The sequence below is a fragment of the Notolepis coatsorum genome (assembly GCF_963971535.1).
Source record: "Notolepis coatsorum genome assembly, chromosome: 7".
Lineage (NCBI taxonomy): Eukaryota > Metazoa > Chordata > Actinopteri > Aulopiformes > Paralepididae > Notolepis > Notolepis coatsorum.
The window spans coordinates 1764764-1780857 of NC_140171.1; the positions used below are offsets into that span (position 1 = coordinate 1764764).

The 16094-nt window shown below is 41.9% G+C and overlaps 1 protein-coding gene across 1 annotated transcript in view; it reads right to left on the reverse strand.

The window, feature by feature from the left end:
- The window catches only part of col9a1a (collagen, type IX, alpha 1a), a 78459-nt gene that overhangs the window by 49477 nt on the left and 12888 nt on the right, over nucleotides 1–16094 (reverse strand). Inside the window, exons 5-12 of the mRNA XM_084318182.1 lie at nucleotides 12023–12076; nucleotides 11218–11253; nucleotides 7802–7825; nucleotides 6497–6550; nucleotides 6300–6353; nucleotides 4175–4207; nucleotides 3400–3456; nucleotides 2524–2577 (exon numbers count right to left, since the gene is read on the reverse strand). Of these exons, the coding sequence (XP_084174308.1) occupies nucleotides 2524–2577; nucleotides 3400–3456; nucleotides 4175–4207; nucleotides 6300–6353; nucleotides 6497–6550; nucleotides 7802–7825; nucleotides 11218–11253; nucleotides 12023–12076 (366 nt within the window). The remainder of the gene's footprint in view (nucleotides 1–2523; nucleotides 2578–3399; nucleotides 3457–4174; nucleotides 4208–6299; nucleotides 6354–6496; nucleotides 6551–7801; nucleotides 7826–11217; nucleotides 11254–12022; nucleotides 12077–16094) is intronic.

The following is a 16094-nucleotide window of genomic DNA, read 5'->3' on the forward strand; positions in this document are numbered from 1 at the left end:
GAGAGAGAGAGAGAGAGAGAGAGAGAGAGAGAGAGAGAGAGAGAGAGAGAGAGCAGCACACAGATTAGAGAGAGAGCAGCACACAGATTCGAGAGAGAGAGAGAGAGCAGCACACAGATTAGAGAGAGAGGAGAGCAGCACACAGATTAGAGAGAGAGAGAGAGAGAGAGAGAGAGAGAGAGAGAGAGAGAAAGAGAGAGAGAGAGAGAGAGAGCAGCAACAGATTAGAGAGAGAGAGCAGCACACAGATTAGAGAGAGAGAGAGAGAGAGAGAGAGAGAGAGAGAGAGAGAGAGAGAGAGAGAGAGAGAGAGAGAGAGAGAGAGAGAGAGAGACACACAGATTAGAGAGAGAGAACAGCACACAGATTAGAGAGAGAGAGAGCAGCACACATATTAGAGAGAGAGAGAGAGAGAGCAGCACACAGATTAGAGAGAGAGAGAGAGCAGCACACAGATTAGAGAGAGAGAGCAGCACACAGATTAGAGAGAGAGAGAGAGAGAGAGAGAGAGAGAGCAGCACACAGATTAGAGAGAGAGAGCAGCACACAGATTAGAGAGAGAGAGAGAGACACAGATTAGAGAGAGAGAGCAGCACACAGATTAGAGAGAGAGAGCAGCACACAGATTAGAGAGAGAGAGACACACAGATTAGAGAGAGAGCAGCACACAGATTAGAGAGAGAGCAGCAACAGATTAGAGAGAGAGAGAGACACAGATTAGAGAGAGAGAGCAGCACACAGATTAGAGAGAGAGAGAGACACAGATTAGAGAGAGAGAGCAGCACACAGATTAGAGAGAGAGAGTACAGTACATATACAGTACATATCGGCAGACAGTCGGTAGAGAAAAAGCACGGTCAGAATCTGTCCGATTGTAAATTCACAGTCGAGTGTCGGCTGTAGGATTAACGGACAGTGTCATGTGACCTTTAGACCTTTTTCAAACATGACAACACAAAGTGTTGGGGAAGGTTTAGTTCCAGTTGAAACGGAGCCTGTACTCATCTGTTCCCCTGGCAACGGAGCCTATACTCATCTGTTCCCCTGGCAACGGAGCCTATACTCATCTGTTCCCCTGGCAACGGAGCCTATACTCATCTGTTCCCCTGGCAACGGAGCCTATACTAACCACAGAAGGTGTCTCTAATAGTTGGATATATATTACCGGAATACATTTTCCTACAGATGAACACGGAAACACAACTTAAATGCATACAACTAAATAATAAAGATAATGACTGAAATATTAATAATTTCTGGAGCTAGAGATGAACTGGTTTTGAATGGAAATATTTCCATTTGTAGCTCCCGGCTGCTTAACTCTTTCAGCGCCGCCTGGCCTAGCCCATCTTTGTTCCTACTGCGCCACCGCTCTAAGAGATAGGGATGCGTGGCGGTGTTTGCAGGGCTATATCTATATTCTATATTATAGCTATGGATACAATACTATGGCTCATTTGACATCAACTATCCATCGTTCAATATGTGAAAAAGAATACATTTGTTCATGTATACGTTTGCGTGTTATACCGTGGTGAATATAAGTATATAGTTTCAGAGTGATCCTGGCTAATTCCAGAAAACGGCGCTATGGAGCAATACGTGAATTTTACTAAAAGCGTCGGCGTTGCTCGCCTGGACACGCTACTATTTCCAAATCAAATGTATATAATAGGTATTATGTTTCATCATGAATGCATGAAAGGGGGGGGGGGGGGGGGCTTTTTTATGCTTTGATCGTCACCAACGGCAAACATTCTGGAGTATGTTACACATGGTCATTGCGATCGATGTGGAATCATGGTTGGATCAAAGCAGGATTGATCATTACCTTCACTAGGAGGTACCCCAAAAAGAATATTCCAATCGTCTGATCGCGATTTACAGTATTGGTGTCCATCGTGTCGCCAACATAATCCATCACAACACATGCATCGGGGGCATTGGACGCGGTTCAATGCCATCGAGTGAACCGCTAGACTCGCCTGACCAAAAAAACTGCGCCCTGAGTGAATTAAACGTAACACCGGGTGTGAAAAAAAGGTTTAGAAGGGTGGGCGATACTGCCACCTACCAGGATGCGGCCGGTATTGCACTGTAGCGATCTCAGAGTGATTCCCTATGGTAACCCCGAGGTCCGTGTGAGAGAAATGAATAAAAAGATTGAATAAAAAAAATAACGATGAAAACCCGACTATACTCGGGTCTGGCGCTGAACGGTTGGCGAGCTAACCCGACTATCCTCGGGTCTGGCGCTGATTGAGTTAAGTGATGAACTAGAAAATACAACAAAGCTCAAGAAAACACATTAAGGGATTAAATAAATAATGTATATTATATATAAAATAAATAAATCAATAAATAAAACAGTGCATTTAGAATGTTTCTCTCACTGTTTTAAACCAAGCGTTCCGGTGCTGACTGAAACGTCGCTATGGAGACCCAGGTGAGACGGCTGCATGTTTTATCTCCATGGTTACCAGGGGTGTGTGTGCTGTGTGATGTATGAGAGGAGGACCTCACCTTGTGGCCCTGCTTGCCCGGCTCTCCTGACTCTCCCTTGGCACCTTTGTGGCCCTGGAAGAGGCAGACGGGACAGCAGACGGGGTTAAGTAGCGTCCAACATGGCTGCTTGTTGTTGCCATTAGTGACCACTTTGGAAAGAAAATGGCTACTTTCTGTCACAGTAGATTAAATGGTGGGTAAACTATCGTCTCTGCTCGCATTTTGAGAGACTATTATACATAATACAAGTGTATAATAATTATAATAAACAATAATGCAATGATAGTCTCTATTTTCTTGGATTAAATAAACCACTTTTTGTCTTTTTTCTATTTTTTTTTATGCAAAGCACCTTATAGATTGACAATGTCACTCACTCACTCACTCACTCACTCATTCACTCACTCACTCACTCACTCATTCACTCACTCTGCCCCTAGTGGTGGCTTACACACGTTTGAATCATGTTCAGATAATCTTCCCTCGTGATTATAACTACATGGATATTATATATTATATCTACATGAATATTATATATTAAAACCACATGAATATTATATATTATAACCACATGAATATTATATATTATAACTATTACTTACAATATTCATGTAGGGATAATATATAATATTCATGTAGTTATAATATTATAACTACATGGATATTATATATTATATCTACATGAATATTATATAGTATAACTACATGAATATTATAACTATTACTTATAGATATATAAATCAGTGAACTGAGTGCAGGCGGGTTCTTGAGCAGAACGATGTCATCGTGATGTCACACTAGTCAGCGTCGCTGTCGGAACGATGTCATCGTGATGTCACACTATAGTCAGGATCGCTGTCAGAGGACGACATTAGCCGCCGTGTGTGGACTCACCTTCATCCCAGGGAGGCCGGAGTACCCTGCCAGGCCAGAGGGACAGGCGTTGGGACACTGCAAGACACAAGCACAGCCTATTTGAGGTCATCGAAGAGCCCTGCCACCAGGGGGTTCCACTGACTCTAACCCCAACCGTGAGCTCTAAAGCAGCGGTTCTCGAACTTTTCCATACCGTGGCCCCATTTTATTTAGGAAATCTTTTTCGGGGCGCCCCACCACATCACGCCATTTCAACGTGGAATTAAGGCGTATCAAAATAAAAGCACACGTTGTTAATAATAATTATAATAATTTAGGACCTGCTCCAAGGTCATCAATTGGCACACATGCGATGCATGCATGCAATTCGTATCTGTGATTAACCCATCCCGTCGCCCTTCCCCCCCAAGGGCAGCCGGGAGCAGACAGGCGTCAACGTGAGCCGCGCCCCGGGGACCAATCCAAGTGCTCCTGTCCGTCTTCGTCAAGGACGCCACAGCGTTAGCGATCTTGTTGTTGTGCATGTTTTTCCATTGGGTTTATCTTATCGGGGGGGGAACCCTTGCGAGCACAGAGGGGGAGAACATGCAAACTCCACACAGAAAGGCCTGGGAGATCACCCACCTGGGTAACTGGCATCATGGAAACCTGGTCCCCAAGCGGGAATCGAACCCTGGACCTTCTTGCTGTGAGGCGACAGTGTTAACCACTACACCACCGTGCCGCCGTAACAGATCCAGGAACAGAACATACTCCACAAGATACTGATCCAGGAACAGAACATCAAACTTACCAGGTCCTCTCCATCATACACGGCTGGAGGACCCTATAGGGGGGGAAACACAAGGAATTGAGCTTTGTTGAAATAATGAAAAGTACCATTTAAAAAAAAAAGTGGGGGGGGGGTGTAGGGGGTGAGCTCTTGAGACACAGAAAACGTAAATTTGTTTATGTCTGTTTATCACATGTCTTCCTCACGATAAACTATAGGGTTCAAGGTTTAAAAGAAAAGTGGCTTAATGCCCCTTTAAAGGATTAGACCAGTGTCATTCATGTCGGTTCTTATTGAAACATTCCTATTTTATCTTTATTGTAAATTGTAAATACTCAGATTCTATTGTGCTATATTTAATTGAGTATATATCCCATTTGATATTATTCAACCTCTTATTTACAGTTGCACAGCCCCTGGCCTATATTTTATTTGATTTCATATAATTATATTCTATTCTATTGTGCTCAACTTAGTTCATATTTCATTTTTTTTTTATCTTACTCCACCTCTTTATTGTATTGTCTGTTCATGTCTGTTCGCTAATGTCGCACACCGAAAACGACCAAAGCTAATTCCTTGTGTGTGTGTGAAAACTACCTGGCAAATAAAGACCTTTCTGAGATTCTGATTCTGAAAAGACCAAATGCTACAACGCATTTCTCCTACTTTACAAAGCACAGTCCGTCTAGCCAACACCCGCTTATAGCTCGTATCATAGAACCCATTGTTGTTGCAGAAAGCTGCTGTCGATGCTGCTTTGTTTAATCCACGGTTGAGATGAACCCTGGCATCTTACAGTGTAATGAGCAACACACACGACCACTCTGTTCACTACTTAAACTGTGTGGATATCAAACTGGGGAGAAAGTGGGTAAAGACGGTTTTAAACTGTTAAATAGCCATTCAGCATTATTCTATTCTGTTTAGAGCGATTCGCTGCTCTGTTGTGCCACCTAGACTAATTACATCAACATTATTGTACTTTATTACATGGCGTTTTCACAATCGCCGAAATGCTTGCTTGTGATTGGTCAATAGCGCGCGCGTCAGAGGTCCGTTATCACACGTTATTACATGGCGTTTTCACATTCGCCGAAATGCTTGCTTGTGATTGGTCAACAGCCCCCCGACAGCGGTCATTATTTTTGAATAATGACCGCTGTTTTTTCAATAATGACCGCATTGCGCAGCTGTTGGCAATCAAGCCCACTGACACACACTGTTTCAGTGCAATTCAGTGCTGCCGGCGATGACAGGGGGCGGAGCGACGAGCGGACCAGAACACAGCGGAGCCAGAACAGAGGCTGCTGCCCGCGATAATAATAATCACTTTATTTGGGCTGACAGAGCCACAGAACAACTGCGATTTGTCAAATGAATTAGGTATATTGTTAGTAAGTTAGCCATGTAATAAGCGGGATAATGTATAGCTTTACTCGGTCATTGTCGCAAAATAATTGACCTTCACTGACGTTTAAAACACCTCGCCGAGGCGCCTCGGTATTTTAAACTACGTGTCGGTCAATTATTTTGCGACAATGACCTCGTAGCTATACATTATCCCTTACATAACGGACCTCTGCCAAGCAATAATGACCGCTGTGCGCAGCTGTTCGCAATCAAGCCCCACTACAACACACTGTATCAGTGCTGCTCAGCATACGCACAGCTGCACTCAGTCATCAGTGCAATCAGACCACAGACCTGCCGGCTGCCGATAATAATAATCACTTTATTTGGGCTGACAGAGCCACAGAACAACTGCGTTTGCATTTGATCTCGTCTCGTCGATGGTGTACAATGAATTAGGTATATTTGTTAGTAAGTTAGCCATGTAATAAGCGGGATAATGTATAGCTATACTCGATCATTGTCGCAAAATATTTGACCTTCACTGACGTTTAAAACACCTCGGCGCTGCGCCTCGGTATTTTAAACTCTGTGTCGGTAAATTATTTTGCGACAATGACCTCGTAGCTATACATTATCCCTTACGTAAATGAGGGCTATTTTATTGAACTACTTTATTGCACTACACTATTGCACTATTTTACTCCGTCTATTCCATTTGACTAACTACTTCATTGCACTACACTATTGCACTATTTTACTCCGTCTGTTGCCGAGACGTGGTGGTGTTTACCCTGAGCCCGGCGCCACCAGGAAGCCCGACCGGTCCTCGCTTGCCTCTCACGCCCTGCAGGGGGGAAGATGGGATAGTTTATGAACACGTTATGTATTAATGATATGCAAAATGTTGTCAGTGAACAATAAAAAAAAATCTGAAAAAATCAGTGAACATGAGTTCTGAACATCGGTGCTGAACATCGGTGTACTCACAGGGGTGCCAACTTTTCCCAGTTCACCGGATAGCCCGTCTGTGCCGGGAATTCCCTGTCAATAAAAAGCCAAACCGGTCAACATTTCACTGAGTGAGCGACCAGGGTACTTTCAAGAGAGACGCTTTACAAGGCGACAAGACACGTAGATAGGGATGTCCGATATTATCGGCCGATATCGGCATTAAAATGTGATATCGGAAAATATCGGTATCGGTTTAAAAAAATATATAATAATAATAATAATCTTTTTATTTTTTTTACATTTCTATAACCTTTATTTTATAATATTTTTTTTTTTTTAGATAATTTTTTTGGCGTTTTATCGCTTTATTTCTACTGGGCAGTCCAGTAGGGAGAGACAGAGGAGGAATGGGAGACAGAGTGGGGGGAAGACATTCGGCAAATAACGACGGGTACGGGAGTCGAACCCGGGTCGGCCGTGTCGCGGCTGAGCGCGCTATGTGGTTCGCCACTGGGGCGCCCTCTATAACCTTTATTTACCCAGGCAAGCAAGTAAGAACAAATTCTGATTTTATTTATTGTCAAAAGTATGCATAATGTTGTGTTAATTCCACAACAAGATATATGTAATGTTAATTACCTGAAATTATTCAATTTTTTGGGGGGGGGGGGACCCTGCATATATCGGTATCGGTTGATATCGGTTGATATCGGTATCGGAAATTAAGAGTTGGACAATATCGGTATATCGGTATCGGTAAAAAAGCCAATATCGAGCATCCCTACACGTAGATATAAGCAAAATAAATATTAATAATATATAAATGACAGAGAGACAACTAGAGACTAGAGGACAGGGAGATGATTAGCGGACAGGGAGACAAGACGACTAGAGACTAGAGGACAGGGAGATGACTAGAGACTAGAGGACAGGGAGACGACTAGAGGACAGAGAGACGACTGAAGATCTTATATGATGTACTGAGGATTGTATATGATGTACTGAGGATCTTATATGATGTACTGAGGATCTTATATTTAAGATTTAAGATTTGTTTATTAAGGACAATGAAAATTAATGAACATCATTTTTACATGAGTGTATGCATAACATCACAGCATGATAAGGACGTAATATATGCCGGGAATAGCACAGGGCTAATTTCCACCCGTAGTCCTAACAATAAAACAAACACAAAACGGACCATACAACGTCCATTCATAAAAACTGACATCACTGACATGACCACACTAACATGACATATATGATGTACTGAGGATCTTATATGATGTATTGAGGATATTATATGATGTACTGATGGATATTATATGATGTACTTACATCGAGCCCTTCTGGTCCGAAGCCCTGCGAGAGACGAGAGAGAAACGACGGAGAGGCTTGAAGTTAGATGGTATAGTTGATGGTGTTGAGGAAATAACACACAACAAAGCAATTAGACAATTTCAGTCCGTTGTCTTACTCCACCGGCACGTGTGAGGAAGACGTTTGTGTTTTGTTACCTTATTTTTGCGTTCCCCATTCAAACCAACATGTAGTAGTAGCTGCCAGCTAGCCCATCAGCATGTAGCTAGCAGAGCCCATCAGAGTGTAGCTAGCGGAGCCCATCAGAGTGTAGCTAGCAGAGCCCATCAGAGTGTAGCTAGCAGAGCCCATCAGAGTGTAGCTAGCGGAGCCCATCAGAGTGTAGCTAGCGGAGCCCATCAGCATGTAGCTAGCGGCGCTAATAAGCATGTAGCTAGCAGAGCTAATCAGAGTGTAGCTAGCAGAGCCCATCAGAGTGTAGCTAGCAGAGCCCATCAGAGTGTAGCTAGCAGAGCCCATCAGAGTGTAGCTAGCAGAGCTAATCAGAGTGTAGCTAGCAGAGCCCATCAGCATGTAGCTAGCAGAGCTAATCAGAGTGTAGCTAGCAGAGCCCATCAGAGTGTAGCTAGCGGAGCCCATCAGAGTGTAGCTAGCAGAGCTAATCAGAGTGTAGCTAGCAGAGCCCATCAGCATGTAGCTAGCAGAGCTAATCAGAGTGTAGCTAGCAGAGCCCATCAGAGTGTAGCTAGCGGAGCCCATCAGAGTGTAGCTAGCGGAGCCCATCAGAGTGTAGCTAGCAGAGCTAATCAGAGTGTAGCTAGCAGAGCCCATCAGAGTGTAGCTAGCGGAGCCCATCAGAGTGTAGCTAGCAGAGCTAATCAGAGTGTAGCTAGCAGAGCCCATCAGAGTGTAGCTAGCAGAGCCCATCAGCATGTAGCTAGCAGAGCTAATAAGCATGTAGCTAGCAGAGCTAATCAGAGTGTAGCTAGCAGAGCCCATCAGAGTGTAGCTAGCGGAGCCCATCAGAGTGTAGCTAGCGGAGCCCATCAGAGTGTAGCTAGCGGAGCCCATCAGAGTGTAGCTAGCAGAGCTCATCAGAGTGTAGCTAGCAGAGCTAATAAGCATGTAGCTAGCAGAGCTAATCAGAGTGTAGCTAGCAGAGCCCATCAGAGTGTAGCTAGCGGAGCCCATCAGAGTGTAGCTAGCGGAGCCCATCAGAGTGTAGCTAGCGGAGCCCATCAGAGTGTAGCTAGCAGAGCTCATCAGAGTGTAGCTAGCAGAGCTAATCAGCATGTAGCTAGCAGAGCTAATCAGAGTGTAGCTAGCAGAGCCCATCAGCATGTAGCTCGCAGAGCCCATCAGAGTGTAGCTAGCAGAGCTCATCAGAGTGTAGCTAGCAGAGCTAATAAGCATGTAGCTAGCAGAGCCCATCAGAGTGTAGCTAGCAGAGCTAATCAGAGTGTAGCTAGCAGAGCTCATCAGAGTGTAGCTAGCAGAGCTAATCAGAGTGTAGCTAGCAGAGCTAATCAGAGTGTAGCTAGCAGAGCCCATCAGAGTGTAGCTAGCAGAGCTAATCAGAGTGTAGCTAGCAGAGCTAATCAGAGTGTAGCTAGCAGAGCTAATCAGAGTGTAGTTAGCAGAGCTAATCAGAGTGTAGCTAGCAGAGCTAATCAGAGTGTAGCTAGCAGAGCCCATCAGAGTGTAGCTAGCAGAGCCCATCAGAGTGTAGCTAGCAGAGCCCATCAGCATGTAGCTAGCAGAGCTAATCAGAGTGTAGCTAGCAGAGCTAATCAGAGTGTAGCTAGCAGAGCCCATCAGAGTGTAGCTAGCAGAGCCCATCAGAGTGTAGCTAGCAGAGCCCATCAGCATGTAGCTAGCAGAGCCCATCAGAGTGTAGCTAGCAGAGCTCATCAGAGTGTAGCTAGCAGAGCTAATCAGAGTGTAGCTAGCAGAGCTAATCAGAGTGTAGCTAGCAGAGTTAATCAGAGTGTAGCTAGCAGAGCCCATCAGAGTGTAGCTAACAGAGCTCATCAGAGTGTAGCTAGCAGTATCCGTTGGTTTCAGTGAAGAACGCTAACAACACTAAGAAGCCCTTTTTAGTGTAACTGAAGGACACAGTTGAAACCGTTCTACATAATGTTACAAGAACCTGTGAATTCAGAACATTAAAAGTATCCGTCAAGCTACACTACTGCGTGATAGTTTCATACTTGGCAGAGACATGTAATCCAGTATCATAATAGGGAGGTGTAGTGGTTACATCATTGTTGTTTTTCGTGTTCCACCCTCTGTCCAACGCAATGTATTTCCCCATTGCCCATTTCTAAATCGTCTCGTTTAAAACAAATAAAGCATTAACATTTGCATGGTGTACCATTCTGTGCATATTCATCCACAATCTATAGCTCAACATGAAAATATTCGCAATTAATCATAAAGAAAAATCGTCGAATTTTATTTCAACCAAAAATGCTTAAACAATAATGTTAGTGATAGAAGGGAACTCGTTTTGTGCAAAAATGGAAAGCTTTTCAATTTCCATGCGGCAGAATTGTTACAATAGCCGATAATCCATTTTCCCAATGATAAATCCCTATACGGGTGGACCTCGCGGGCGATCCAAAGCGACGTCAGACTACACCTCCCTATACTACAATCAGTAGTACAGAAATGTACATTTTAGGCATTTAGCAGACGCTGTTATCCAGAGTGACTTAACGACAAGTGCAACAGACTTAAGCTAAAATTCTACTGTCATCATCAGCATAGCAAGTAGCCACGAGGAGCTCTAGTAAGAGCGAGTACTACTTAGAAAGCTGAATGTTGAGAGAGAAGATAATATGATGTTTGGATATGTTACAGTTACACAATGGGTCTCATTCTCCAACGGACTTAAGACAATTTGCTCTTAGGGCCATTTAAGACATCTTAGGGCCGATTTTGGGATTCCCCAACCGTCCCTACTAACACAACAGTAAATATAAGGTTTAAATAAATATAACACATTGTCATATTTATTTAAATTATGATTAATTAATTCCAAGGAGGCCTGTAGAGTTGACATGAAGGAATCACTATGATTCCTTCCAAATAAAGCCCTTAAGAACACAGAGCACAACAGTCTGTCAAGTTAAGACTGCTCCTAAATCCTGCTCTTAGTCAAGGCCGAATCCAAGCTTAGGGACGGTTTGGGAATCCCAAAATCGGCCCTAAGATGTCTTAAATGGCCCTAAGAGCAAATGTTTTGTCTTAAGTCCGTTGGAGAATGAGACCCATTGAGCCTTGTTGAGAGAGAGCTCTTTCTGATTCATAGAGATATATTCAGTGTAGTGTTTGACAATGTGGGTCAATATTCTCCCTATTTCGTCGATAGTTCTTTGAAGACACATGGGTTATTGAAGACACATGAATAAGGATATTATCTATGTACTTACAGGTTCCCCAGAGACTCCAGCCTCACCAGTTTCACCCTGAAAACCAATAATCACAGACAAGTAATCAATATGGGGGGGGGGGGGGGTTATGGTTAGCAACAATTAACTGATTTTACTATTAATAAAAGGGTCTCGATTTCTTAACCGTAAGCATTTTAAAACCGATGGTATTTGTGTCTACAGTATTCTACGGTTATTTCTTTAACATATTATATTATTATAATAACCTTAACCATGATAATAACCCTAACCATAACCGTGATAATAACCCTAACCATAACCGTGATAATAACCCTAACCCTAATCATGATACTCTCAGTACTTAGATCAGATTAAGTCTATACTGTTCTGTCGGTAATGAATCAGATTAGTCTATACTGTTCTGTAGGTAATGAATCAGATTAGTCTCAGTACTTGGTAATGAATCAGATTAGTCTCAGTACTTGGTAATGAATCAGATTAGTCTCAGTACTTGTTAATGAATCAGATTAGTCTATACTGTTCTGTAGGTAATGAATCAGATTAGTCTCAGTACTTGGTAATGAATCAGATTAGTCTCAGTACTTGGTAATGAATCAGATTAGTCTCAGTACTTGGTAATAAATCAGATTAGTCTCAGTACTTGGTAATGAATCAGATTAGTCTCAGTACTTGGTAATGAATCAGATTCGTCTCAGTACTTGGTATGAGCAGTGAATAGATTAATGGATCAATACCAGGCATCATTGATACCTGATGATCCCTGCTGACATGTCATGAGAATGGATCAATGACTTTGTGTCATGTGATGATCAGCCGCGCTAACCTTTGACCCTGCGGGGCCGTCAGGGCCAGGATCTCCAGATGGTCCGACGGGTCCCTGCAGAGAAAACAAAGATAACATAAACAATGTAAACAACAACAATGGTATCATCAGGTGCCATAGGAAGAAAATGTTTATTAAAAAAAAAAAAAAAAATCAACCTTTATTTGAAATTGTACGTTTCTGAGGTTTCCCCCGTTTACAGAAACAACGATCATATAAACAAAACAATAAAGCAGCGATATTCACAGAACATGAAACACAAAAGATTAATAATACAAATACAAATAAATCACACGCTTAAACATTACAAGGGAAGGGAGAACCTCCAGCTTCAGAGAGAGAGAGAGGAGGACATTCCACGAGTTAGAGGCATCAAAAGAAAAAGCTGATTTCCCCCTAGATCAGAACATAGTGGAGGAAGGACCATCCAGTCATTCGATCAGAACATAGTGGAGGAACCCTTAAACAGACTTAACTCTGTTGTAACTCTGTTATTGATGTAACTCTGTTATTGATGTAACTCTCTGTTATTAATAGGGATGTCCGATATTATCGGCCTACCGATATTATCGGCCGATATCGGCATTAAAATGTGATATCGGAATTTTTTTTTTTTTTTTTTTTTTACATTTCTATAACCTTTATTTACCCAGGCAAGCAAGTAAGAACAAATTCTGATTTTATTTATTGTCAAAAGTATGCATAATGTTGTGTTAATTCCACAACAAGAGATATGTAATGTTAATTACCTGAAATGATTAAATTTTTTGGGGGGGGGGAAACCCTGCATATATCGGTATCGGAAATTAAGAGTTGGACAATATCGGTATATCGGTATCGGTAAAAAAGCCAATATCGAGCATCCCTAGTTATTAATGTAACTCTGTTATTGATGTAACTCTGTTATTGATGTAACTCTGTTATTGATGTAACTCTGTTATTGATGTAACACTTTAGTTTATATTCCATGTTATTTTATTCTACCATAATTGACTGTCCGTGAATCTCGCACCAAAAAAAATCGAATTCATTGTATGTGAAAACGACATGGCAATAAAGGCCTTTCTGATTCTGATTCTGATTCTGATTCTGATTCTGATTCTGCCAGTAAACAATCAGTACATTACATTTACATTTTGTCATTTAGCTGAACACTTTTATCCAAAGCGACTTACAAGGTTCTGTACGACAAGTCAGCAGGAAGGGCACAACTCTTACAGCTGAGTAACAATGTTCATCAAAGTGTTGACACGTGAGTGCTGCAGTGGTGAGTGCAGAGTAGTAGAGACATGTATATAGTTTCTGTCAGGATCTCTGTTAAACAGTACTGTATATTTGTATATCTTGTATGTCATAAATGTAACAGTACTGTATATCTGTATGTCATGTATGTCATAAATATCATGATATATATCTGTATATCTGTATGCTGTGTATGTCATTAATGTCATTATGAATTGAAAATGGGGGACCCTGATGTAAACAAGACTGAATGAATGAATGAATGAATGAATGAATGAATGAATGAATGAATGAATGAATGAATGAATGAATGAATGAATGAATGAATGAATGAATGAATGAATGAAAACTTTATTTAACAGATTGCAGAATGGGTACAATACAGTACGGCTCAATACATACAATTGTTAAGGGGATGCAGACCTGAGAAAGACGTTAGTCTTGTTTCCATCAGGGTCCCCCATTTTCAATTAATATAGACATTTATGACATACACAACATACATGACATTTATGGCATAGGGACATATAGGTATTTAGTACTGATACATTTGTGACATAAACGGTATTCAAATATACAGTACTGTTACCCCTAGATCCTGACAGAGTATAGACATATGATGGGGAGGGGACTGTACATTAGGAGGGGGTGGGTGGGTGGGAGAGAAATATACATACGGCGGGGAGGGGATATATACATGCGGTGGGGAGGAGACTGTCTATGCGATGGGGAGGAGACGAAAGTCTTTCTCTGGTAGGTGCTCTTTAAGAGCGGTTTTGAATGTGGGTAGGGATTCACATTCCTTTACAGCTGTGGGTAGGGCGTTCCACATTGTTGTGGCATAATTGCGAAACGTGTTTAGTCCCTTGTTTGAGCCGAATCTGGGTTTAACATGATTTGTTGAGCTTCCTCTGGTGTAGTGATCGTGGTATTCACTGACCTTTGGGAAGTATTTTGACATGTACATGGGTACCTTAGTCGTATAGTGTATCTTGTAGACCAGGCCCATTGCAAGTTGCTGTACTCTGTCGTCTACTCTAAGCCATCCTAGGTTGTCAAAGTGGGCAGGGGTGAGGTGGGTTCTGGGGGTAAGGTCAAGTCCCCTTAACAATTGTGTGTATTGAGCCGTACTGTATTGTACCCATTCTGCAATCTGTTAATAAAATGTTCAATCAATTAGTGATGCACCGATGTGAAAATTGTGGCCGATACCGATAACCAATATTAATATTGTTGTTCTGGCCGATACCGATATTTACAGATGTCGATATCTCTGTATAGAAAAAACTTTTTTATGATAATCAAATAAAGAGCTATTTTCCAAAACGCATTTTATTTTTTTTACTTTTGTAACTTATTTTCAGAAATTACTACTAGTTAAGGCCAAAACGTGTAAAAAAAAATTAAAAAAAATAAAAGATTAAAGTTTTTTTTACATTTCTTTTTTTATTGGCCCATATCGGCCCTATCTTGATATCGGACCGATACAGATGTGTAAAAAAAAAAACGCAAAATTGCAACACATTTCCCCATTGCCCACTTCTAAATCATCTCGTTTAAAACAAATAAAGCATGAACATTTGCACGGTGTACCTTTCTGTGCTTATTCATCCACAATCTATAGCTCAACATGAAAATATTCGCAATTAATCGTTAAAAAATATCAGCCGAATTTCATTTCAACCAAAAATGCTTAAACAATAATGTTAGTGATAGGAGGGAACACGTTTTGTGCAAAAATCCATTTTCCCAATGATAAATCCCTATACGGGTGGACCTCGCGGGCGGTCCAAAGTGACGTCAGACTACACCTCCCTATTGACAACAAACCTCTGAAATACCTCCCCCGTTCCCTTGGGAGATGTAACCCAAGTTAGATAAATAACCACTTGAGGACAAAACCACTGAAACGACCTGTATGTTCTGGTTGTGTTCATCCACCGAGGTTGAATTTCATAGTTGGATGTCAGAGACCAATGGGGGACTGTAATAATAAGTATGGCTGCGTGGTTGAATCCATTAACACATTCAGCACCAGCCATTACCCTTATCCCTGTAGCTAATGCGCCCAGCTTTCCATAGCCTAGATCCACAAAGAATGGATTGCACGGTGCTAATTGCACCTTTACTTACAATTCGTTATGAATTGAAAATGGGGGACCCTGATGTAAACAAGACGAAAGCCTTTCTCTGGTCTGCATCCCCTTATTAACAATTGTGTGTATTGAGCCGTATACTGTATTGTACCCATTCTGCAATCTGTTAATAAAATTTTCATACAATCAATCACCTTGCAATCCATTCTTTGTGGATCTAGCCCTTTGTTTGGAGAGCTATATCTATATTCTATATTATAGCTATGGAGACAATACTATGGTCATTTGACAGTCACTTTCTCCCGTCGAACATGCAAAAAAGACATCATCTTTTCATGTATACGTTCGCACGGTATCCCGCTGGCGTAATAGCGCCCCCTCTGGCGCCCCGACCCGTGGCGCAGAATGAGTTAATCAAAGGCAATTTGCTCACATCTTTGGTAGCTAATGTTAGCACTAACGCTACTAACTTATGTTCATATATCCCTCGTATGAATGTGCGTTATATTCATATATCCCTCGTATGAATGTGGTTATATTCATATATCCCTCGTAGGAATGTGGGTTATATTCATATATCCCTCGTAGGAATGTGGGTTATATTACATCTGGCTCGCGTCTCGCTCTGCCATTGAGATATCATCTCCATGCACATATTGTGCACGTGAAAAAGTTGACACATGCACGTCACTTGCACGTGACCACGCCTACTCCTGTGTGTTCCTACAAAACAC